The sequence below is a fragment of the Phascolarctos cinereus genome, unplaced genomic scaffold (genome assembly GCF_003287225.1).
Source record: "Phascolarctos cinereus isolate Bilbo 61053 unplaced genomic scaffold, phaCin_HiC Scaffold_9;HRSCAF=440, whole genome shotgun sequence".
Classification (NCBI taxonomy): Eukaryota; Metazoa; Chordata; class Mammalia; order Diprotodontia; family Phascolarctidae; genus Phascolarctos; species Phascolarctos cinereus.
This window is the reverse complement of record NW_027556402.1, coordinates 197,244,407-197,267,547: the sequence shown is the minus strand read 5'-3', so window position 1 is coordinate 197,267,547 and position 23,141 is coordinate 197,244,407. Positions and strand designations below refer to the sequence as shown.

At 42.9% G+C, this 23,141-nt stretch overlaps 1 protein-coding gene across 1 annotated transcript in view; it reads right to left on the bottom strand.

Moving 5' to 3' along the window:
* Positions 1-23,104, bottom strand: part of TNIP2 (TNFAIP3 interacting protein 2) — a 30,198-nt gene extending 7,094 nt beyond the window's left edge. The window contains exons 1-4 of the mRNA XM_020992194.2: positions 22,602-23,104; positions 10,766-11,068; positions 4,205-4,294; positions 311-577 (exon numbers count right to left, since the gene is read on the bottom strand). Coding sequence (XP_020847853.1) covers positions 311-577; positions 4,205-4,294; positions 10,766-11,068; positions 22,602-23,009 — 1,068 coding nt within the window. The 5' untranslated portion in view covers positions 23,010-23,104. The remainder of the gene's footprint in view (positions 1-310; positions 578-4,204; positions 4,295-10,765; positions 11,069-22,601) is intronic.
* Positions 23,105-23,141: the final 37 nt, after the last annotated feature.

The window sequence follows — 23,141 nt, the reverse complement described above, 5'->3', positions numbered from 1 at the left end:
CAGAAAGATTTCCAGCTAAAAGTTCATGTCATTTTCTTTCCCCTCCCCAAAATAAAACCTCTTTCCCTATCATTTGATACTTAAATTAAGTTTAATATTACCATAAAAATCTTTTTAGTGACATAATCACTTCAAAATCAAACTAGATTGATCATAATAAAATCACAGTATAAAAATCAATCTGTTTTGTGGAAGCAAGGAGGGTACCCATTGATCAGGGGCTAGCAGAACAAGCTGTGGTTAGCCACAGAAAGGATTTCTCATTCTGCATCAAATTTCTCAGAAGCCAAGTGACTGTGCCCTTGCTGACCTGCTGCTCCAACATCTGTATCCGCTCACTGTCTCCATCTTTTGCCTTCTTGATATCTTCCAGCTCCCTTTTTACTTTCAAGCAGTCAGCCATTTTTTCTTCCAACAGTTTGTTTAGCCGGAAAATCTCCTTCTGCATAAGCTCTGGGCTCATGGGCAAACCCTGCTCAGGAAGGACTTTCAGTTCCTTCAGCTGCAGATGGAGGCCCTTCACATACTCATCCCTGCTAGCATCGTACTTCTGCCACTTGGCATTCAGATCTTCTACCTGAGGAAGAAGAGTCACAATGGGTCTTGGTGAAGACAGGATAAGCATTTTCTTTCCCCGAAAGACCTCAAGAGGATACCCATTAACTACCACCACTCCCACCATAAATAAGCCCCACTATAACTACCACCAAGGTTCACCCTTCTGCTCACCTGTTTTCTCCTGTGACACATATAAGTGCTAGATATTCAACCCAATGCTACTTTTTAAAAAAAAACAACAAATGGACTGTCTTGGTTATGGAAAGATCTTTTCTTTTAATTTGGCAAATGGAAGGAAGTATAGACATATAAGGAAGTATAAACTATAATTATATAGTTCATGTCTAAATACATAATCACCTACACTAAAAGTTTCTGTACAACAAAAACCAATATAATTAAGATAAAAGTAACAGACTGAGAGAAAAGATAACATGACAAATAGAACAGATTTTTAAAAAATCTAAAATATACAAGGAACTGTTAATAAGTCACAGCAATAATTCCCAAACCACAATGGATAAACAGTCAAAGGATATGAACAGATGATTTTGAAAAGAGGAAACATAGATTGCTAATTATCATTAGGGGAAAAAAAACCCTCGACTATACTAATAATGAGAAATTCAATCTACAGCAACCTCGAGGGCCCACCCTACTTCCATCAAATTGGCAAAAGCAATTAAAAGCAACAAAATTCAATAGGACCAGAGTGATGGAAAAAGAAGTATGCCTAAACTGCAAACCTGCAGAACCTTTTGGGGAGCAATCTGGCAGTATGCAAGAAAAGTTACAAAAGGAATTAGACCTTTTGTGCTGAGAACACTACACTTGAGAATATACATATTTAAAGTGCTACAAAAAAACAAAAATGCAAAATCTATTCAAAGATTTTCATGGCAACAGTACATATAATTTAAGTATCAAATGATAGGGAAAGAGGTTAAAAACAAAAAGAGGTACAATGAGAATAATGGAGCCAGAGGCCCAGAGTTCAGATCTTGACTCTGCAACTATACCACCTTGGGAAAGTCATATCCCTTCTCTTGACTTCAGTTTCCTCTTCTGTAAAGTGAGAGTGTTGGGCTTGATCATTTCCCTCTAAAGTTCCTTCTGGTTCTAAATCCCATATTAACTTAACTTGTTTTTTATAGTTCCTGATACATCGAGGCCATGCATGCTTGAATAATGAGGAGGACATTGCACTGGGAACCATACCATCCACCTAGGGTTTTAGTGCCACCTCTGAACTCTGGTCCTCTGGCTCCGTCAATCTCATGGAACCTCATTTCCCCCCAATATTCAATACTTAAGTTATTTACAGGTTGTTGGGTTTTTTTTTTAAACCAGTTACATCTAATGCTAGTTAGCTGGTTTTATTAACCAGTGATTTCAAGGAGTGGAATCTACTGTGTTAAGTGTCTGTTGCATACATATACTACTCTACCCAGAATTATATGCCCTCCTGTAACTTAAGCCCAGAAAAAGAAAAAAAAAAAAACCACTAGCGTGGGAATCCAGACACCATCAATCTGAATTCCAGCTCTGAATTGCCACTAACTTGTAATATGATCTTGGGCAAATCCCTTCTCTCTGGGCAATTCGTTTCTATAAGCACTTATCAAACTACTACTGTGTGCAGGGGGAAATGTGGTTGGCCCTGGGGACACAAAGATAAATCCACTATGGGCTCTGCTTGTGGGAGAAGTATAGTTTAATGGAGAGGAAGGAAAAGCACAGAAATAATTGTGCTACAAAGGAGAATGAGAGAAGCTCTAAGTAAAGTGCTCCAGGAATGTGAGGAAGAAGGGCCACTTTCCCATGGAGTGAAGAGGAGGAGGGGGATGGGAAGAGAGGGAAGGAGTCAGGGAAACTTTCATGGAAAAGGGGCCATCTGAATTGAGTCTTGAAGGAAGGAGACTTGGACAGATAAAGATGGGGGAGAGGGGCAGCCATTGCTAGAACAGGGAAGAGCATAAGCAAAATGCAGAGATGGGAGAGGACAGAATGAAGCTGAATAAATGAAGAAAGTCATGAGTTTATACTTTATTTGGAAGGGGATGGGATCTCAGTTCCTCCTCTGTAAAAGGAGGGATTTGACCTAGAACATCATTTTGGTGCCTCCTAACTCTAAAATATCCACTTGGTGATTGGAAGGATTACCACAATGCAATCAGCAACCTTCTAAAAACCACAAAGGAGGCTTTGAGAAATTCCAGCATGGGCTGGTTTCTTCCCCGGTGTCTTAAATTTAATTTAAAACAAACAAACAAAGAAACAAACAAACAAACCCCCCCCACACATCCAAAAACTATATTACTTCCTTATAGTGACCATTAGACTTCCCCTATTTTTTCCTTTCTTCCTCCTCCCCACTTCCTCCCCCAAAATGAAGCAAGGCCATGAGTGTTCCATCCCTTCTTGTAGCCAAACAAGGTCAAGGTTTTTAAAATAATTCCTGTAGAATTGGTCATGGTTATAAGAGACCGCCTGGTGTACTAAAAAGAGCCCTGGACTAATAGGTCCAAATCCTAACTCTGACACTTTCTTTCAGTAAGCATGTGCCTTCTATGTGCTGGGCACTCCGTGCCCTGAAGTAACTTCTATTCCAATGAAAGCTAGCTGGCAAGGTGGAAGTAGTGCTGGACCTGTGGGGTTGAGGAGTCCTTAGTTCAAATCCAGGCTCAAACACTCACTAGCTGTGACCCTGGATAAGTCACTTAACCTGTGTCTGCCTCATCTGTAAAAGAAGGATAAAAACATCTCCCACCCAGGGTTATTGTGAGAATAAAATGAGATAGTATTTGTAAAGTGCTTTGTACACTTTAAAGTGCTTCGTAGATGCTAGCTACGATGATGATGATGATGATGATGATGATGGTGAAGGAAACTATGTGTACATAGCTGTCATTACAAAATATATACAAGTATATGCAAAGCAATTTCTGGTGGAGCTGTGAAGGGCACTAACCAATGAGAAGGAAAAATTGAGAGAGAGCTTTTAGATGAAGGGGTACGTGAGCTGGGGATTTCATTAGAGGAGGCAAGGAAGGAGTACATTCCGGGCATGGGGGCCAGCCTAGGCAAAGGCTGAGAGATGGACAATGGACACATCACAAGTAGACCCCTTTGACTGTAACATTGAGGAAATGAGGTGGAGGAATGTGAAATCAGACTGGAGAGGTCAGCTGGATCCACTAGCCGTCCTATCTCAGTTTCCTCACCTGTTAAATGGGAATACAATCTGCACCAGCTACCTCACAGGACTGTTGTAAAATATTAAATGGTACTGAAACAGTCATTATTAATCTGGAGTTCTAGGGGCTGACACCCAGACTAGCCTTAGTGGTATCAGCTAGTCTCGGTAGCTGGCAGTGACAAACGAAAAATATGACTGCCATTTCTGTACCACTTTAAGGTTTGCGAAGCACTTTTCTTAACCATCTTGTTTGGAAAGTAATGGAAATATTCTTATCTCTGTTTTATAAATGAAGAAGCTAAGGTCCAGAGATATGTAGGCTCCAAAGTCCCGGAGCAGTGAGGTGTCAGACCCAGGATTTCCACCCAGGTTTCTTGACTCCAAGGACAATGCTCTTTTCGCCAAACCCTCCTCCCACAAACATGAAATAAGGAGAAACATACTCACATGAACCACTTTTTGTTTCAGGAGCCTATTTTCCTCCTGTAATTTACAAATAATGGCATGAACCGAGACATCGCCTTCGGGAAATTGTAGCTGTGGAGGAAGAAAAAAAAATACCTTATCATGACACTCCTCCTTCCCGTGAGACACAGATTGAACAAGTACTAAGTAATAGCCGTTTCCCCAACCTTGTCTGGAAGAGGAATTTTTCCTGTGCTTATAGTCACTTCAAAATCAAACTGGATCGATCAACATTAAAGCAACAATATAAGAACTCATCTGTTTTGTGGTAGCAAAGAGGGTGCTCAATGACTGGGGACTGTGGCTTATCAATGGAATGGAGGGTCATCCCGCTACACGAAATGACAATCTGAAGAATTTAGAAACGCCCGGGAAGACTTGCCTGAACTTACGCAGAGTAATGTAAAAGCAAGAGAGCAAACACAAGCCCCAAAATGATGCGAAGTCTATGAACAGGCACTTCCTTCCTAAGCATCTACTATGTGCCCAGGCCCTGCACTGAGGGCTGGGGTTACAAAGAAAGGCAAAAAAACAGTCCCTGCTCTCGAGGAGCTCACAGTCTAAAGGGGAAATAGCATGCAAATACCTGTGTCCAAACATGCTACAGACAGGATAAAACGGGGGTGATCTATATGATAAAGTCTAGGCAAACAAAATTTTAAAACACTGAAACTCAAATCAATGCGCTGAACAACCTTGACTCATGAGACAGACCTCAGCTCTCTTCAGGAGAAAGGTGGTGGACCACAGGCCCCGAATGAACCATGTACTATCAGCCAGGATGAATGGGTAGGTTTGTTTTGCTTAATGGTACTTTTTTGCTTCAAGAGACATATGGAGGGGAGGATGACATAATTAGGAAATAGCTTTGATGTTGCGAGGTGAAGGGGAGCCCGGCTGTCAAGGTGACGCCTCAGAGTTTCACGACATCGACATTCCCTGAGGACATTCCCATTGTATACTCCACCCTCTGCAGCACGGGGCGTTGGAATAACTAGTTCTAAAAGCCAGGTACCATTTTGTTGCTTATAGCTTAGGGAAAAGAGTTCAAAGAATAATAAATAATAAATTCAGATTTCCATAGGGTTTAAAATGTACATAGCATTGTCCCAGTGGTTGAGAGGTAGATGGTGCAAATGTTATCATTCCCATTTTACAAACAAGGAAACTGAGGCTCAGAGAGGGGAAGTGACTCGCCCGGGAACACACACCTAGTAAGTGTCAGAAGCAGAATTAGATCTGATGTATTCTAACTCCTTAGCAACTAGGTGGCTCAGTGGTTAGAGTGCCGGGCCTGGAGTCGGGAAGACCTGAGTTCAATTCCAGCTTCAGACACTCACCAGCTGTGTGGCCCTGGGCAAGTCACTTAACCTCTGCCTGCCTTAATCCACTGGAAAAACAAAATGGCAAACCACTGCAGTATCTTTGCCAAGAAAACCCCAAACGGGATCACAAAAAGTCAGACATGACTTAACAACAACAATATTCCAACTCCAAAACCGATGTTCTTCTAAATCACAGCTGCCTCCCAGTGGTATCAGCAGGACCTTGGCATCTGTCCTCCTTCTATAAAAAGCTGAAATGGTTTTCTTAGAACATTTGCATTTAAGCATTCTAAAAACAGTCTTTCTAAAGGTCTTTCTAAAGACTTTAATTTTGGAAAGGCAGCCTGGTACCTCAGAGCATTAATAGAATATTGGGTCTGAAATCAGGAAGACCCGAGTTCAAATTCATCCTCAGACTTACTAGCTGTATGACACTGGGCAAATCACTTAAGCACTATTTGCCTCTGTTTCCTTATCTGTAAAATGGGGATAATATTAGCACCTACCTCCCAGGATTATTGTGAAGATCAAATGAGATAATAGTTGTAAAGTACATCATAATATTATGATTCCCATTTTAGAGATTTGGGAACTGAGTCCCAAAGATGTAAAGACTTGCTTTAGGTGACATAGCTAGTAAGAGGCACTTAGGACTTGCTTCCAAGGGCACTTTCTGCCACAAATTCAGTGTTCTTCTGTTATCCTGGTCACTCAGAAAGATACCCCAAATCTATTCAGAAGATGTACTTGGGGGAAGGACCATTCTGATTGCTGGCTTCAAGGATCTGAAGGCCTGTCATGTGGAAGGATAGGATTAGGTATCTTCTACTTGTCCCTAAATGGCAGAATGGAGAGCCAGAAGGGGCAGCTGCAGATGGACTTGACATAAAGAAAAAGTCCTCAACAATCCAAACTGCTCAAAATTGGAATGAAAGAGGGTTCTCTGTCACTGGAGGTCTTCCAGGGGAGGTCAGTTAGCCTCTGACCACCTCTTGGAGAGACAGTGTGGTGTACTGGAAAAAGCCCTGGATTTAGGGTCAAAAGACCAAGATGGGACGCCCGGCTCCACCACTTACTATGCTTAGGATCTTGGGCACGATACTTAATCTCTCTGGGCTTCAGTTTTTTCCTGTTAAATGAGGGAGTTGGACCTGATGATCTCTTAGAGCACCTTCCAACACCCTTAAGTTGCATAGTGTAATCTTATGAAGGGATGGGTTGGCTCAGATGTCTTCAAGGGCTCTTCCAATTGTGAAATTCTGTAACTCATTTTCTCTATCAAGCTGCATTTAACCAGAATTCCCCTCAAACAATCTGGGAATCACATCTGACAACAGTTCTCCCAGAGGGGAGTCCCTGAAGCAACCTGACTAATTACATGACTAGAAACTTGACCCAGTCTTAGAGTAATGTGATGTTTTGCTGCCCCAGACTGCCAGACACACACCCGGAATATCCCAAACTGAAAACTCACTTTCTACCTCAGGTCAATCAAGACATGTTTGGGACTTTAAAAAAGAAAGGGGAAATGCTGCAATGATTCCAAAAAGTACTAAGAGGTGGGAGGAAGGGAAGCCCCACCATCACCAAAGTAGTAGCTTCTTTCTTAGTTTCAGACATGGGCTGTTCCTCCTGGAGACTCCCCTTGGGTAGGGTCTGGTACCAGACCAAGACAAAGATCGTAAGAGAACTCCCAGAGAACTTCCTCCATAACTCACTATCCCCCTGGTGATCACCTGTAAAATTCCTGTAACATCAAGCTATTTTCTCACAGAAAGACTCCTCTCTCCCCTACCCATCAGCCCCAGGTAATCCACTTGTCACAGAATCCTACAACATTCAAGCTGGAAGGAACCTCAGAACTCATCATCTTTTCTACCTATCTCATTTTACAAGTAGGAAAACTGAGAACCCCAAGAGGGGAAGTAATTTGCCCAAGGTCACCTAGCCAGTGGATATCAGAACTGGGACTAGATTCCATATTGCTTAACTCCCCAGCCCATTGCTCTTCCTACTACCCAAAGGGAGAAAATGGTGAAAAATGCTCTGCCTCCAGCCCCGTAAATACTATCACCCTTCCTAAATTTCCTATTCCATTCAAGAGCACCAATCAATATCATCCAGGCAGAACTAGGGCAGTGTGCCCTAGTGTAGAAAGAACACTAGTGTTCTCTGGAGTCAGAGAACCTTGGCCTTGAAGCCTGGCTTCTTCTTAATTACTCAGCTAACCTTGGGCAACCATTTAACTTGTCTGTTCCTCTTCTGTCAAGCGGGGGAGCCAGATTAGATGATCTCTCATGATCTCTCGGAGTTAAGTGGCCTGCCCAGGGCTACAGAGCAGGTAAGCAGTAAACCTAGTAAGTGGGTTTCCTGTCCTCCAAATCTAAATATAGTGATTTGCCTACTGCATCGTGCTTTCTCTCCTTCCAACTCTAATTCCTTTGGTCACATGATTGGTGGTATCTTTGATGCCTTTCTTCACCCCATTGCCAACCCTGCAGGTTCTGTCTGTCCCTTCTTTACTATTTCCAGATGGGTCCTCATTCCCTGGAGTATCTACCTGGGTCATTTCACTCCTTTCCTAGCAGATCTCCTTGCCTCCCATCTTTCTCTCGATCTCTCATCCCTTCTAATCCATCCTACATAATCCTACCACATTATTCTGGGTACAGTTATAATCCATCACTCCACTCCCCAGAAAACTTCAATGGCTCCCCATTGATCACCAAATAAAGGAAGCCTCTTAGCCTACCACTCAGAGCCCTCTGTAGTTAGGCTCCAATCTGGCTTCCAAATTTATTTCACAATTTTTTTCCCATCATGTTCATGATACTCCAGTCAGACTAGACAATCTGCCATGCTTTGGATGAGTCTCATGCATTCAGATCACTTTTCACACTGTTCCTTATGTCCAGGATGGCCTTTACCCCCTATTTTTGCCTATAGACTTCCTACCCATGCTTTAAGGCCTGGCTTAAAAGTCACCTCCTCTATGAAGCTTTGCCTGATCCCTTAAGCTGGAAGTGATTTCTTCTTCATCTGAACTCATGACATTTTTGTACTCTATGTACCTCTCATATTCTAATTTGTCATGGATTTATCCATGCACATGCCTTATCACCCTCTAAAGACCATGGACTATCCACACAGGAAAAACCAAGTGGGTAAAGAATGTCTCATCCATCTTGGGACACACTGTTGAATGGACAACTGATAGAACTTTCCCAATGGCATATACATATAGATGTGTGTATATATATATATACACATATATATATATATTTGTATGTGTACATATTTATATATAAGTATATATTTACATATTGGTGTGTATATATGTGTATGTATATATGTGAGTATATATGTATGTAATGTGCATATATGTTTATATCTACACATGCACAAAACTTATTGTCTAATTGCAGTGTGTATAGATGTATTATTGTTCAGTCATTCAGTCACATCTGACTCTTCATAACCCCACGGACCATACCACACCATTACTGCCCATGGGGTTTTCCTGGCAAAGACGCTGGAGTGGTTTGCCATTTCCTTCCCCAGTGGATTAAGGCAAACAGGGGTTAAGTGATTTGCTGGGGAGTGTCTGAGGCTGGATTTGAACTCAGGTCTTTCTGACTCCAGGCCCAGCTCTTTACCCACTGAATCATCTAGCTGCCACTGTATGTATGTATGTATGTATGTATGTATGTATAAGCAGACATATGTGTGTATATGTATGTGCATATACACACACAGAGTATGTGTATATATACATATATACACATGAGCACATACACCGCAATTAGACAACGAGTTGGGACCAGAATAGAACAGGAGCAGGAGAATAGGCTGCACTGTTTTTGGGAAACTGTTAACTTCTTTTAATAACCTTAGTATTCTCCCAGAAACAATAGCTTAACATTTTGTTAACACTGACATTCCCCTGATGATACCCTATGGCTTTGGGTCTCGGAACATAATAGTCTCTGAAGAACTGAAACTTTAAGAACAAAATCTTAAAAGTCTGCATCCAGTGGCCTAAAATATGTGCTTTGTCCCTGTCTCTGCTTATAGATGGCATAGCCTCTCCCAGATTCTATGAGTCAGGTGTTATATAATGAACAGAGAGTTGGACTCAGGAAGACATGGATTCAAATCCTGCTTTGGACACTTTACTAGTAGCTATGTGACCCTGGGCAAGTCACTTAATCTCATCTGTTTGCCCATATGTGATGATCTCTGAATCTATGATCTTGTAAGCTCTTCCTATTTACTTCCTAAATCGTGGCCTAAAACAAGTGATTATTTTAAAGTACCATTCCCACAGAGGCTTCTTGCACAAAGTAGAAAGCGAGTGTCCTAGGCTCTGTGTTTGGCCAGTTCACAGAAGAGTAGGCTGGTCTGGGTTTACCTCTAATTGTATTTTGCATCTTTAGTCATTCTAGAAAGGATCAAGGGATCTTTCACTCTCAGAGCCCTGCCCCTAAAACTATGTGGTTTTTATTAATGAGGAAGGATAGCAAGGGAAGCTTCTCATGCAAATGTGGCTTTACTAATTACTCTGAAGGCCCAGAGGCTTTTATGGGGCAGAAGTTGTCAATTTCTCCCTCTCCATATTGGGGTAAAGGGCATAGAGAGCTGGAGTTAGAGTGAGGAAGACCTCAACTATTACTAACCATGTGATGCGCCCTGGCCAAGTGCCTCAGCCTCTCAGCCTCAGTTTCCTCATCGGTAAGATGGGACTTACATCATAAGGTGGGCGCAAGGATCAAAAGAGATGATAAAACACTTTGCAAATCTAAAAGTACCATATAAATGTCAGCTATAATTAGTAGTAGTGTTATCACTCCCCTGAAACACCTTTCTATAATTACCTAGCTACTGGGATATATGGGAAGGTCTCCACTTTGGCTCCAAATTGATTCCTTCCTTCCCCTCAAAAAATCAGTGAATCAGCAAAGTCAGCATCTGAACCAGCTGAGCCAACACAGGGCTCCGAGTTGGAGGGGACCTTCGAATACTACAAATAAGAACAAATATGTTCTAATTCCTCTAGTGTTTCAAGTTTTACAGAGTATTTCCTCAGAATGACCCTGTGAAATGGTCAGTGCGCCATTATCATTCCCATTTTACAGATGAGCAGAGTGCAGCAGATATAGCAATACATTCAACCCCTTCATTTTACAAATAAAGCGAGTCTCAGAAGTGCACCATGTACCTTATTAGATCTTTCCAAGGCGGGCTTCTCCTCCCTGTGCGCTCCAGATCTTTGCTTCTCGTCCAGACATTTGACGAGGTGCTGACACATCTCGGCGGTGGCGGCCAGAGTCCTCCGCAGCTGATGCGTCTCATCGGTCAGGGACCGACAGAGCACCTCGCTCGTAGCCTGCGCCTTCTCCTTCTCCGCCAAACTTCTCTGCAGCAGCAGGATCTCGCGCTCCCGCTCGTGCCGGGGCTCCATGAGCAGCCGCTGCAGCTCGCTCTCTTTCTCTTCCAGCTGCTGATTCAGTTTCTGCACCTCCTAATGAAGACATTTAACAAAGTCCATTTGACAAAGAAACAGCCTACTGGAAGTCCCCTATAATTCAAGAATGCCACCAATATAGCTGTAGGAATTCACCATCATTATGGGACAAACGCACTCCCTGCCAAGGCTGGTTTTTTCGACTGATCATTAACCGGGGAGTTTTTTGGCCTACGAATTTTTTTCATTCTGAAATTCCATCTTACATTTTGTTTTCATGATCTAGAACATAATAGTGTATTTTGTGTCATCAAAGAATTCTGCATAGTGGTCAAACTACTTGACAAATGACTAAGTGTTGGGATGTGAATGTTTTGGGATGGGGGAGTAGGGGAAGAAACTGTCCACCCTCCCCTTCAATCGTTTCTTAAAAGAAAAAAAAATACCCCAAACCTGACCATCATAGTCAATTTCCTGCCTGTAAAATTCAAAGTTGCATAAAAAGATTTGATGAGACTTTTTCAATCCATAAACTGTGCTGGGGTTCCCCACCTTCCTCACCCAGCCATTCCTCCGTGCTTGCCAGTGGTATGGACCTTCCTACCTCATCTTCATTTCCACCTCTTCCTATTACTTTCTAGCAGGGACAAACACCAGAATCAGAAACATCTGAACCTCTTGATCACAGTGGAAGCAAAACGTTGGGATGTATTACTAAGGAAAGAGAGGTGGGTTTTTTTAAACAGTATCACCCAAATACCTGATTTCACTTGTTACACCAGCTCACTGTGGGACCTTAGTTGAATGGCTTTCCCCCCTCTGACCCTCACTTTCCTGTCTATGTGTTGAATGGATTGAACAACATTATTTCTAAGGTTCCTTCAACTCTAAAATTTCAATTCTGTGATAAGCGCTGCTTAGGAGGAAAGGGAATAGACTAGATAATAACAAGCTCTCTTTTCTACAGTCCTTTAAGAGTTACACACTACTTTCCTCAGAGCCACCTTGTCAGGGAGGTAATTGTTTCTTGAATTGAATTCCAGGCAAATTGGCCTCTTTGCCAGATGACATTGTGTTTCCAACCTCCATGCCTTTGCCTGGGCTTGCAGAATGGGACCCATTCCCAGAATGCTCTCTGGCCTCACGCCTCTTGAAGTACATAGTTCCTTTAAGAATTGACTTAGGCACTGCCTCTTTCACAAGGCCTTTACTTTTTGGAAGGTAATGGTGTTAAGTGATTTTCCTAGGGTCATACAGCTAGTAAGTATCTAAGGCTGTCTTTGACTCCAGGGCCAGTACTTTATCCACCTAGACACTGACCTACAATCTTAACTATTAGTCCTCTCCCCCTGGCATTCTCTGAAATTACTTTGTATACATTTTTAATTTACTTTACTCCTCCCCCAGTAGAATGAAAGCTCCTTGAGGGTAGAGACTATCTTCAATTTTGTTTTTATATCCCCAGTCTATAGTACATAGTAGGTACTCAATAAATGCATTGTGAATCAAACAGAATTCCCTCTTATAGAACCATGGACTCAGAGATGAAAGGTACCTTGGAGATCATCTGGCCCAACATTCCATTCATTGCAGAAATCCTCATTAGAATGTTCCCAACAGATTGTATAATCTCTGCTTGAATATTTCCAAGGACAGGGCATTCATTACTTCTAGAAGCTGCCCTAATTTTCAGAAAGCTCTTTGTTACGTTAAGCTGAAATCTGCCTTTGACTTCACCTCCATGGTTCTACTTCTGCCCTCTGAAGTGACCTAGAACAACTCTATTTTTCATTCTTTAGTGCCTGGCACACAGGAGGTGTTCAATAAATGCTTGTTGACTAATATGACAGCCCTTCAGTATTTGAAGGCAGTTTTCAGCATGGTATAAAAGATTGGGGGTAAGGGTGGGGAAATGGTGTCAAAGGACCTCCAATCCTTAAATCCTGGCTCTGCCATTCACCCTTGGTGTAACCTTGGGTAAGTGACAGGATCATAGGCTTAGGGCTCGAAGGGGCCTCAGAGGTCACTCTTTAGGTCTTTATTTCCTCACTTATCAGTGGCAGGGTTGAACTAGATCACGGGTGAGGAACCTTCAGCCTTGAAGCCACATGTGGCCCTATAGGTCCTCATGCTCAGCCTTTTGACTGAGTCTAAATTTTATAAAACAAATCCTTTTACGAAGGGGATTTGTTCTGTGAAGTTTGGATTCAGTCAAAAGGCCGCACCTGAGGACCTAGAGGGCCACATGTGGCCTTAAGGCTGAAGGTTCCCCACCCCCAGCACTAGGTGAATTTAAGGTGATATTCCAGCCTTGGCCTTCAATGAGTTTTTGCTCACATTTCCTTCATCTCTCAAGTTCTCTTCTCCAGTCTAAAAATCCCCAGTTCTAGCTGTGATTCCTTACATGGCAGAATGCACAGGCTGCCTTCCTCAGAACATCCTAGTTTTGTAATGTCCTTCTTAAAAGCCATCTCTCTGAACCTCACTCTTAGGTGAATAAGACAAAGGACAGTTGAACAGACACATAGATGCACATTGTGTATGTACACAGCGTCTGGTGTGAAAAATACATTAAACTCAACAGGGAAACAGTCAGGGTAAGGAAGGGGAGTGTTAAGAGAGAGTTATTCCATTTACTAAATTTAACTAAAGTTACCAAACTTCTTGAGCCTCACTTGGTTTTCTCATCTGTAAAATGAGGGTGTTTGGCCAGGTAACCTCTAAGGTCCCTGTCAGTCCTAAATCTGTACTTGCATTCCCTAGGTACCATGTTATACTGTTGTGAGGAAAGTGTTTCCTAAGCCTTAAAGATGCTAGAGAAAGTGGGGGTACACTGTCTTTTAAAACAACCACCTTGGATTTTTGCCTGCATGGGGGAACAAAGGGGAACCTCAGTTCTTCTGCATCTGGGCCATCACCTTCATCCTTTGCTTCTTTCTGGCTAGGGAATCTTTGGTATGACCAATGGTGTAACCCAAGACTTTGGGTATTAAAAAGGTGAAAAAAAATCACTTTGAAAATTGGGTTGTCAGCATCACAAGTTCCTCATTAGCAACTTTCAAACACTAATAGGCTTGAATAAGCATGACTGGAAAGGGTGAGGTTTGGGATGGGTCTTTCAGTTCTTCAGAAGAGAAGAGGGGAAGTCCTCCTTCAAGATGAGGTTTGATATGATCTGTTCGGTTATGATTGGCACCCAGGTAGCTTGTGTGTGCCTGTGCATCATGTGCCTATGTGCTCCCCCCTTTTCAGATATGTTTAGGACTACACATGGGCTTGCCCACTGGGAGGAAAAAACCAAAATGAAGAAAGATGACAGGATTATATGTAGCATGTATAATATTTATTCCAGGAGTGGAAAAGTATCAAATGATACTTTACAAGCCAGGGTCTCACTGGAATGACTATCACTGTGCCCCATATGTGGGAAGATGAAGGTAGCTGATAAAACAGAGAGAGAAGTGTCATCATCTCGGGGAAGACAGCTGGGGGACTGAGAAGTCAGAGGGCCTGGGTCTCAACCTCGGCTCTGCTCTGTGCTACCTGCCCAACCACGTACAAGTCACATCCTCTCTTTGAAATTAATTTGGTTTTCCTCTATAAAATTAAGGGATTGGTATATGGCCAGGGCTGTGTCAAACCAGGTCATCTGTAAAGTCTCCTCTGGTTCGGATCCTAGAGCAGGGCTTATTAACTTGATATCTGTGATTTTGTTCATATATAAATATATGTATGGAAATATATATTTGTGTAATCATTTTTCAAGATAATTGTTGAAGTTGTTTTTGTTTGTCATCCTATGTGTTTTATTTTATGCATTTAAAAACATTATTCTGAGAAGAAGTCCATAGGCTTCAACAGAGTCCAAGACATGCAAAGAGGTTAAGAGCCCCGGTCCTAGAAGGGAAGCGAGTGTAGATTAAGTGAAAAAGCAGTGTGGTCAAAGGGGGAAAAAAAGAAGGCCTCCTCTGTCTTTACATCTTGCCCTATCACAGAGTTCAGTGCATTGCATCCAGCAAGTGCTTAATAAATGTCTGGTTGGGTGAATTTTGTTTAAGGAAAGAATGCTGAATTGGCAATTGACAGATCCAGATCTCAGTCCCAGTTCTATTGCTTAGCTTCTCATCTGTGAAATACAGGTAACTTTTATACCACCCTCCCCACAGCGTTGTGGCAAAAAGCGCCCTGTAATAATTATACCTGACATTTCTATTGAGCTTTAAAGTTTTCAAAGGGCTTCTATATAACATGATCTCATTTGATTCTCAAAACAACTTTATGAGGTAGGAATTACAGGGATTATTACTCCCGCTTTACAGAAGAGAAAACTGAGGCTTGGAGAGGTTAAATGCCTCGCCCAGGGTCACACATCTAGTAAGGGTCAGAGGAGAGATTTGAACCCAAGTCTTGACTGACAAAACAAAAAAACAGGTTTGATGTTTTTCCCCAAGACCCCAGAAGCCATAAATGGCTATGGAATTGTGAGCTATCATTGTGGGCACTTCTCCACTAAAGTCCCCATCATAGCATGGAGGTGCCCCTGGGTTCTTGGAGGGCTATGCCAGCAGTGGATAAGATCTGAAAGGCCCTACTAGGTTGTAAAGGTTTCACATACAGGCCCGGTGAAGGCCTGAAGGTCTGTCACCCAGGATCTCCCTTCATGAATGAGGAGAAGTTTATAATCAATCAGTAAACACATATAAAGTGCCTACTGTGTGCCAGATACTGTGTTAAGCACAGGGGATACAAAAAGAGGCAAAAGGCAGCTCCTGCCTTCAAGGAGCTTACAATCTAATGAGGGAAACAACATGCAAACATACAAAACAAGCTATCTATGGAATAAACAGGAAATAATTAGCAAAAGGGAGGCATTGGAATGAAGAGGGGCTGGGGAAGACTTCCTATAGATATGGAAGACAAGGTCTTTGCAACCTTTAAAAGCACTCCCTCAGTGGGAGCCATTCATCACCACCACAAGGCTGGCCCGTAAGAGACACAATTGTCCCACCAGATCTGCCCTTGAAAACTGCTGATTAAATCATGGTGGCGTTGTGACCTGCACTAAGGGAATAAATGCCTGCTCTGATGAAGGCATGTGGGCAGTGATTTTTGGAAGTCCGTTTCTGAGCCATAATAAATTACAGCTTAACCTTTCTCACTGGAATCATAGCTTTCAATTTCCCTGCCAGTTTGCTAACTAAGGGGGTGTTGCCCTTTCTAGAAAGACTTGGTTTTGTTCAGAGCAGGATATAAGTAGTGATGCTTTTTTTTTGTTTACAATTGCCCCAAATATCATTCTGTTAGCTCAGGAGTTCTTAATCTGGAGTTTGTGAACTTGTGTGTAATTTTAAAAATTATTTTGATAACTGCATTTCAATATAATCAGTTCCCTTTAGAATTCCATATATTTTATATTCTGCTTTAAAAATACAATTTTGAGAAGAGGTCCATAGGCTTTACCAGACTACTAGAGGGGGCTTCATGATACAAGAAGGGTTAAGAACCCATGGACTAGCTGGACAAAACCAATATAACTACTAGGGCAAATAAGCAGGAAAACAGAGGAAGAAGTGGAAAGGCATTCTTGCGTTTGTCAGGCACAGGGCACAGACATGCTTTAAAAAGGACTACCTAGCCTTTTTCCACTCTGAAATTAATTTTCAAGATTTCAGCTTTGAAGACCCTGAACTTGAACATGATGCACAGTACAGCCCTTCGGAGGGGAAGGAGTCTGAACGTGGAGTCAGAAGACCTAGTTTTGAGTTTCAACTTTGCCACTAAGAAGCCAAGCCAGAAATCTTCAATCACAAGCCTGAAGGAACACTTTGAGTCCATCATCCCTGATCATCCAACCCTATCAGAAGAGAACTTTGAGGACTTCCCCCCCCATTCCTCTACTTTTTAAAATGAGTCAAGCTATCTTCACAATGATGTATCCGAGACCAAAGCCCGCCTTTCTGTACAGCACAGCTTGCCTTAGTACTGTTAGTTCTTAGAATACAAGAGCCGTTACCAGGTGAGGCAACATTTTTACTAACATTATTGCAAAGTTGGCACTCTTCCCACAATACCATGCTGGCTTTATAGCCAAAAACTGCTATGAAAATACGAGCAATCATCACTACTCCACTGTGGGCAGTTCCTCCATTAAAATTTTCCTTCAGTGCTTACTTATGGCTGAGTAACGGCCAAACTCTGGTCTGGAATCCCTTAATGACAAATGGGGGACATGTTGGCACTCAGACCCCAAGTCTCTCAGGAAAGTCTCAAAATTGCCACTCCTTCAATTCAACAGATCTAGTTCCAATATACTAGACCCAAATTTCAGGTATAAAGAGCTTAATACAGTCTTGTTAAGAAACTTGGGGCAAAACCCAAGCCAAACCAACACACACACACACACACACACACACACACACACACACACACCACACACAGAAGTGCCAGACAGATCTTCTAGGTTTATTGAATTATAAAGACAACAACATTTTTTGCTCAGTTCGGGACCATGATACTGAAAGACATGGAGTGACCTGGAGAAAAGTGACAAAGCTTCTCTCTACTGCCTTACTTAGGACAGAAGGCAGGAATAGAGAGAACAGCCCCTTGGACAAGATTTGGGGAGAGGCCACACATATTGAATTGCAAAAATCTCTTTATATAATTTAAGAATGGCTCCCATTTATATAAACACTTTTCTTACAGCAACCTCAGAGGTAGCTGATACAAGTGTTATTATCTCCATTTAAGAGATTAGGAAACTGAGACTCAGAGTTAAAGCAATTTGCCCAGGATCACAGAGGTAGGGTAATAATTGGGATATGAGCTAGCTAGAGCATACAGCCAGCAAGTACTGGAGCCAAAATCTTATCCCAGATGTCTAAGCTTCTCAATCTAAGATGCAGGCTGGCAGTTCTTGGCATATTAATTGCATTTAATCAATGCATGTTAATCAATAAATTTCTTTCTGTTTCATCACAATGACTCTGCACAAACGGGGGGGGGGAACCAAACTAAAGCAAATTAAGGGAGTTGGATGTGTGCATTAACTTCATGAATAACACAGTGTCTGGCATACCAAAGACTATCCATTTTCCTGGGTACCATGCAATAGTGGCTTTCAAAGTATGATCTGGGGATTCCCAGGTTATCACATTTCACAGACCCACAGAATCTCAGAGCTTCGATCTTAGATCTCAGAGACCATTCAGTCTAACTCCCTCTCTTTACCAGAGGGCTGCTTCCTGTAGTATTTGTGGTGACAGTGAGGTGTTGTGGAAAGTGCACAGGAGGAAAGATTGACAGAACACCTACCAGGGAGGCAAGAGAGGGGATTCCGCCTGTGTGGGTTGATGGGTTGAGGGGCTGGCCTATATGGTGCAGGGCAGGAGTTCTTCTTAATGTGGAGTATGGGAGGTTTTAACATATATATATATATATATATATATATATATATATATATATATATATATATATATATATATATATACATACACACACACACACACACATTGACATTATTTCAATATGATTGTTTTCCTTTGTAATCCTACATATTTTATTTTATTCATTTAAAAACATGATTCTAAGAAGGGGTCCATGGGCTTCACCAGACAGCCAGAGGGAACTATGACACAAAAGAGCTAAAGAACCCCTGATGTAGAAGGTCACCTTCCAGTTCAAAGATTTCTCTGAACTAGCAACACTATTAATTTGCCATTTCATTGTGGGAAAATGATTCAACCTTATCTGGACTCAGTACCTTCATGTAATAAAATGGAAGATCTGTCCCATAGGACTGTTTTGAGGATCAAATGAAGCTAACAGATATAAAAGCACACTGCATTAAGCACTACACAAAATCCAAGTGTTATGTTCATTATACACTCCTGCACTCAAAGCCTCATCAAGCTGAGGAGCTAACTTTAAGGAGCTTGACACTGGTAGGTCCCACAAAGGTGGGAGACCTGCTTGGTGACTACCTGTTTGTCTTTCTGTTTAAGGACTGGTCTAACTCATCGACAGATTGGCTGCTGTTAGGAAGGGAGTATGGAGGGGAGAAGGATGAATTTTTCAGCCAAGGCAGCTTTCTAGGATTTGGATAGGGATCAGCATCATTCAATCAATGAGTACATGTTATTCAGTTGTTTCAAACGTGTCCAACTCCTTGTGATCCCATTTGGGATTTTCTTGGCAAAGATACTAGAGTGGTTTGCCATTTCCTTCTCTAGTTCATTTTTATAGATGAGGAACTGAGGCAAACAGGATTGAATTATTTGCCCAGGGTCACACAGCTAGTAACACATTAAGCACGTGTCAGGCACTTAGGGATACAAGTACAAGGAATGAAACAATTTTTCCTGGCAAGAAGTGTACATTGTAGTGGGGGAGGTAACCAGTACATATATATACCACATCTATAAAGCTAATAGGCAGCTGGGTGGCTCAGTGGATAGAGTGCTGAGCCTGGAATCAAGAAGACTCCTCTTCCATAGTTCAAATCTGGCTTCACACACTACTGGACAAGTTATTTCACCCTGTTTGCCTCAATTTCCTCATCTGTAAAATAAGCTAGAGAAGGAAACAGCAAGCCACTCTAGTATCTTTGCCAAGAAAATCCCAAAAGGTGTCACAGAGTCAGTCATGACTGAAAAATAACTGAACAAAAATAAAGCTAATAAATACGAAATTACAAAATAGTTCAGTAAAGATAGTTTGGGAAGGAAGGTGCTAGCAGTTGGGAGAAACAAGAAAGGCTTGATAGGAAAAAGATAATGCCTAGGCTACATCCTAAAAGACTCCATGAGGCAGACGTAAGGAGGCAGTACATTCCAGGTATGGGAGGCAGACAGGACGGAGATACCCAGATAAGACATGCAGCACCTTGTGTCTGGAGGAGAGAGAAGACCAGTTTGGCTGGATTGCAGAGGGCCAAAGAAAGATAGGCTGGGACCAGGTTGTGTAAGACTTTAAATGCTAAACAGAGGAGTTATCTTTTTGTCCTGGAGCCATTTGGAAGCCACCAGAGTGGGTTGAGCTAGGGAGGCATATGGCCAGATGTGCCCTTAGGGAAAATCCTTGGCAGCCAGGGGTAGAATGGACTTGAAGAAAGGAGATCAATTAAAAGGCTGTGGCAATAATCTAAGTGGTAAGTGATGAGGACTTGAACTCAAGTGGTAGTTGTATGAGTGAATTGAAAAGTCACACGCCAGGGATGTTGTGATGGAAGAAAGCAAGATTTGGCAACTCACTGCATTTTTTACAGGATGAGGGAGAGTAAAGAATCCAGAAAATGCTGGGAGAGCACTCATATTGACAAAATTACAGATCCTTGGAGGACTGAAGAAGGATCATAATTTTTCTTCATTGTTTCAAGCTTGAGTGCCTGCTTAAGACAATTCAATGAAAACCAGAAATCATGGAGATCAATCCTCTCAGAAGTGTCAAAATTTACCCCATTCATTAGGGAATCAAAGAAAATCAAGGGATACAAGAGTTAGAAAGGATCTCAGACAGGAAAATGAGGACCAGAGAATGGACATGACTTGGCCAAAGGTCATACAGCTGTTAGAGGCATAGTCCAGACTAGAGACCTGGGTCTCATAAGATCTTGGATCTTGGACAATGGCCAATTTTTATTCCAGAGGACTGATGCTAAAAACCTATCTCCCTCGTATTGGTAGCAAGGTGGTGAACTGCAGGTGCAGAATGAACCGCAGGCTCTGAGACATGGTCAATGTGTCAATCTCTTTTGCTCAACTATACTACTGTGTTACAAAATACGTTTTATGGGAGTAGGGAATATTGGGAAGTCAGTGATTTTCAAAGCATCAAGAAAGCTTACAAAAATAAAAAAAAAGAGTCTTGGCCCTTTAACATCCCAGTTCAGGACTTTTGTTTTGGAAAGATTGTCTTTTTAAAACTTTTGGTGACAAACTTGAGTCCTTCTTCTTTACATTACTCTGGTCTTAAGTCAAATCTCCCTCAGTAACTCAAATTTTCTTTTGGTTGGGAATGTGGGGAAGGGGCACAAAACGATGGAAAAGACCTGCCCCAGGGCAATTTGAGGCACTAAACAGGAGCTTGGTGGCCAAACTCAATTCTTAATACTAAACATCTTAACCTCCCACTTCAGCCTGCAGGGGACTTCACAGTTTCCTAGAAAACAAATAAGTGATGGAATAAGCATCAAGGTTCTGTAAATCTCATTGTGCCTCCTTATATTTGGGGGGAAAGTGAAGGTGAATGATAAGAACCGTCCAATAGGCAGCATAGCACCCTTGGATCGACATCTCTAGTGAACACAACTGAGTCAGCTCTATGTGCCTTGGGTTTCCCCATCTGCTAAATGAAGGGGTTGAACCAGACTAGATAATCTCCAAGGTGCCTCCCAACGAAAACATTCAATGGCCTAAAGTCCTTTGTAGAGCAGGGAGAAACCTTGGAGGTTATCTAGCCTGGTCCTACACCCTCACTTAACAGATGGGGAACCCAAGAGGAGCACCCAGGCAATTAACTTGGAACTGAATTTACTAGCAATTCCAGCAATACAGGGCTGAAACACAAAAGGGGTGTCAAGATCTTTCTACTACTGATAATACCAGGGATACACACTTCAAATTCCAATGTTTGCTTTTATTGTTGCTTTACTGTTTCAATGCAATCAGGATTTTTTTTTCTGGAAAAGACTAGTCATAGGAATATAGATTTGTTGCTGGAAGACATCTCAAAGGTCAACAAGTTAACCTACTTATTTTATATATGAGGAAACTAAGACACGGAAAAGTTAAGTGATTTGTCCAGGGTCACACAGCTAGCTAGTAGTTCAACATTTTTATTGTTGTTGTGGTGGTGGTTATTTAATTAAAAAAAATTTTTTTAGCACTGGAAAAACTAGAGCCTGTGTTGATAACAAAGTGTGCAAAGTGGTCTGGGAATCTGCCACTAAACTTATTAAGAGATGACATCAGTTAACTTCTCTGGCCTTAGTCCAGTGCTGAGTACAAAGTCTTGGTTGAATAAATGCTTGTTGATCGATCTGGCCTCAGTTTCCTCCCCTATAAAATGAAGGTGTTGGGTTACTTGATCTACCTACAGGGTTCAACTATGACAGTCTCAGCAAATATAGATCTTGAAGGCACCAAAGATGGTCCAACAAAAACCTGAACAGGAAACCCTTCCACAAAGTCCCCTACTTAAAGCAGAACACCTCTGGCAATGGGGAGCTCTCTACCTGCCCCACTTTAGTGGTTCCTTCCACCTTGGCACTGTGTGAACTGCCCGTATAGAACCACAGAATCTCAGAGGGCATCTAGTCCAACCCGTATGTAAGCAGGAATCTCCTCTGTGGCATTCCTAACAAGTATATCAGCCCCTTCTTGAACACCTCCAGTGATGGAGAACTTACTACCTTAGGAGGCAACCCACCCAGTCAATGAACGAGCACCGTACTCTGGGCCAGCTCTAATGGTTCCCCATCAGTGAGCTGTGGCTCTCAGCCGTCCCGGGAAAGTTGGACAGAGTTGGGGGCAGGGAGGGTGGGGACCAGGGCGGGGTGGGGGAGGGGGAGTTAGGGTGGGAGCCTTCTTACCTGCCCCAGTCTGTCCTCCCGGGTGCGAGCGCTGCTCTCCTGCTCTCGGAGCTGCTCCTTGAGGCGGGCCACCTGCTCCACCAGCCCGTCCACGAGGGACGGCGCGGGCCCGGGCCCCACTTCGGACCCGGAGCTTTCGTAAGCGGCCAGACTGGCCCGTAGGCGTGCCACCAGGGCGTCTCGGGAGGCCAGCTGGCCCCGCAGGAAGCTCAGCTGCTGCACGGCCTCGTGGTAGAGGCCGCAGAGCGCGGCTGCACGCGGAGCCTGCTCCCGCAGCCTCCGGTTCTCGCGCTGCAGCCGCTCCACCGCCTCCTCCAGCTTCTCGGCCGGGGGCGCCTCCCCCACTCCGGACCCGGGCCGGGAGCCCTTCGCGCTGGCCCCGGAATCTTCCGTGCGGAGGGACGCCATGGCGGCAGGGAGCCGGCCTGAGCTCGGAGCCCAGGAGAGGCCCCGGCCCTGGAGTCCACTGGAGGCCAAGAGGCGGCTGCGGGCTGACAGTCCCTGCAGGGGGCCGGACTCGGACCCCGCGGGAGGCCAGGA